This window comes from Bombus pyrosoma, linkage group LG17, assembly GCF_014825855.1.
Source record: "Bombus pyrosoma isolate SC7728 linkage group LG17, ASM1482585v1, whole genome shotgun sequence".
NCBI lineage: Eukaryota > Metazoa > Arthropoda > Insecta > Hymenoptera > Apidae > Bombus > Bombus pyrosoma.
The window spans coordinates 3,419,956-3,422,528 of record NC_057786.1 but is presented as its reverse complement, the minus strand read 5'-3'; the positions used below and the strand labels follow the sequence as shown (position 1 = coordinate 3,422,528).

At 31.9% G+C, this 2,573-nt stretch overlaps 1 protein-coding gene across 1 annotated transcript in view; it reads left to right on the top strand.

The window, feature by feature from the left end:
• The window catches only part of LOC122577069 (dynein beta chain, ciliary-like), a 10,296-nt gene that overhangs the window by 2,974 nt on the left and 4,749 nt on the right, over positions 1 to 2,573 (top strand). The window contains exon 3 of the mRNA XM_043748153.1: positions 2,490 to 2,567. Coding sequence (XP_043604088.1) covers positions 2,490 to 2,567 — 78 coding nt within the window. The remainder of the gene's footprint in view (positions 1 to 2,489; positions 2,568 to 2,573) is intronic.

Genomic DNA, 2,573 nt, shown 5'->3' with positions numbered 1-2,573 from the left:
ATGTCGAAAAAGACTCAAGTAGCATGTTCCGACAGACAAACCAAATTTTTAGGTTAAAAGAACCTAACTTTATTCTTTCTTTCAAACTGCCTTCAGAGAAAGCTCTCCTCCTCCAAAAAGTAGGTATAGCGATACAGAACATCAATAAAGGCATGGAGTCTAGTTATTTCATATCATATAAAACAACGGAAAAGCTATATGTTATGGGCACTCACTTTCCCAAAACACACACACACACAACGAACACATGAGTCGAGGATAATTAAACAGAATTATTATCTCCGAAACATATAAACTGAAAAATAAAATAGAGCGAGACATATCGCTAAATAAGACAGTCTTCATATTCTCTAATGAAAACACCTCGGAAAACCCCAAACATCCAGACACAGATATAAACTACTTTACAAATTTTAACCAACTAAAAGTTGTTTTCTCTAAATTAAACAATAAGAAATCATCCGGTTTCGACGACATCCCGAACATTTTGCTCAAACGTTTAGCCAAAAAAATAAAATGATATTACACAGTGCTCTTTAACAATTTTAACAGTCATCATAAAAGAAGAAAAAATAAAGAATGCTTCTCTCCTTCAAACCTGCGATATATGTCTCCTAGCCAACATAACCAAAATATTCGAAATAGTCATAAATAACACCCTAGTCTCCTTTTGCACAAAAAATAACGTAATCCTAAAAAATCAATTCGTCTTCCTTAACAATCAATTTTTAATAATCTATATTCTAAGCATCAAGAAATTGCAATGTTTTAGTATTACGCGACCATTACATTATATCATTTTCCTTTTGGGACACACTTATATTTCTTTAAATATCCTATTTTTTTGAACATCAAAGACAGATAAGAAAATTAGTTATTTCTGCCAACGCTCATACCGCGCTGAGTGCACTCGTTCTCGTATTGCCTAAAACATCCCTCAACAACAATTCACCGTTTATTGTGAAGATCATACACATGTATTACTTATTATCTGGCTAATAAACAGTATTAAAAAAAAAAAGCACTCGTTCTCGTCCGATCACGAAAGTTAAGCAGCGCCGGGCACGGGTAGTACTTGGATGGGTGACCGCCTGGGAACTCCGTATGGTTGTTGGCTTTCTCTTTTATTTTCTTAATCTATTTTACTTTCCTTAACAATCAACATTTGTTACGTTGCATGTTATGCACACATGTTACGTTTCTTTAAATATTCTATTTTTTTGGCCATGGAAAATAAACTAAAATTTAAAAAACGATAATAAAGCCAATTTGGAGTACCACATTGGAGGACAGGAGCAATGAGTCATGTAAATAAACCAAAGTCACTTCTAGAAAGTTCTCAGGACAGTAGTCGACGCCTCATGGTATGTCAGAAACGAGGATATACACAAAGCTTAAAAATACCAAAGGTCAAAGAAGAAATTAACAGGTACACAGAAAAATACAAGGAAAGGACGGCAACACATCCAAACTCCAACTGACCTCACTACAAAAATAAAATAATAAAACTCGAAGGTGGTATCCCGCTTGGGATAGCCATCCTCATGTTATTTAGCAATTAAGTTAGAAAAATTTACCAAATGTCCAGCTGAACAAATTGTAAAGTAAAAATTAAATATTAATAATAATAAAAAATTGTCACGCCAACTTTATTGTCATCAGTGAAGGCGCAATTTATTCGTTCTGAATCTTTTGATGTTCTCTTTCATTACTTGACAACTTAAAATACTAAATAGGTGCTATTTTGGTTAAACCATCTTTGGAACGTTCTCTATCGAATGATTCGAGTCCAATTTAAATCGGTGCAGTAGTTTTTAAGTTATAACAGAACGAACATAAAAGTACTTTGCACTTTATATATGTACATGTATATGTATACCAGAGATAGAGATGTTTCAAATTTGAAAACTATACTTGACTGTTTGAGGCCCTTGACTGTTAGGCTCTGTTGATTATAGACAATATAAGTTAGAAGACGTAATAATTCTGGTTGTAATAATTGCGTAATGCAATTAATTTTTATCTGAGGAAGACACGTCTGTATTTCGGACTGAATTCTTAAGAACTGACCGTTAACACTGATTAAACTGTTTAACAATTAAACTATTAAACAAAAGCAAATAATATCGGTATCTTTTATATATATTTATATATAAATAAATTATTGCTGTGTCTTTTTCCCATTTATATTGCAATTTACGTACAAAGAAATTTATTTTCAATACGTTGAATAATATTTGCTGCCATATACTACGCACAAGCACTCATTTCTCATAATAATCCAACAGGCATAAATAGAAATTTTGTACGCACATTTAGTGACGAAGTTTCGAAATAGTCCAATAAAAAAAAAATTCTAATTTATCTTTAGAAGACTTAAATTGATGTATTCGTAATATAATGACAAATAGACAATTTAGTCAATACTCGATTTAACATAAAGACTTTTTCTGAAATTGATGCACTAATTTATTATATACATTTATTAGGGTTTTTAACACAAACTGTGGAAAATTTGTTTAAAACGTTATTGGGTATACTAACAAGAACTGCCAGCGATACAACAAGCGGAG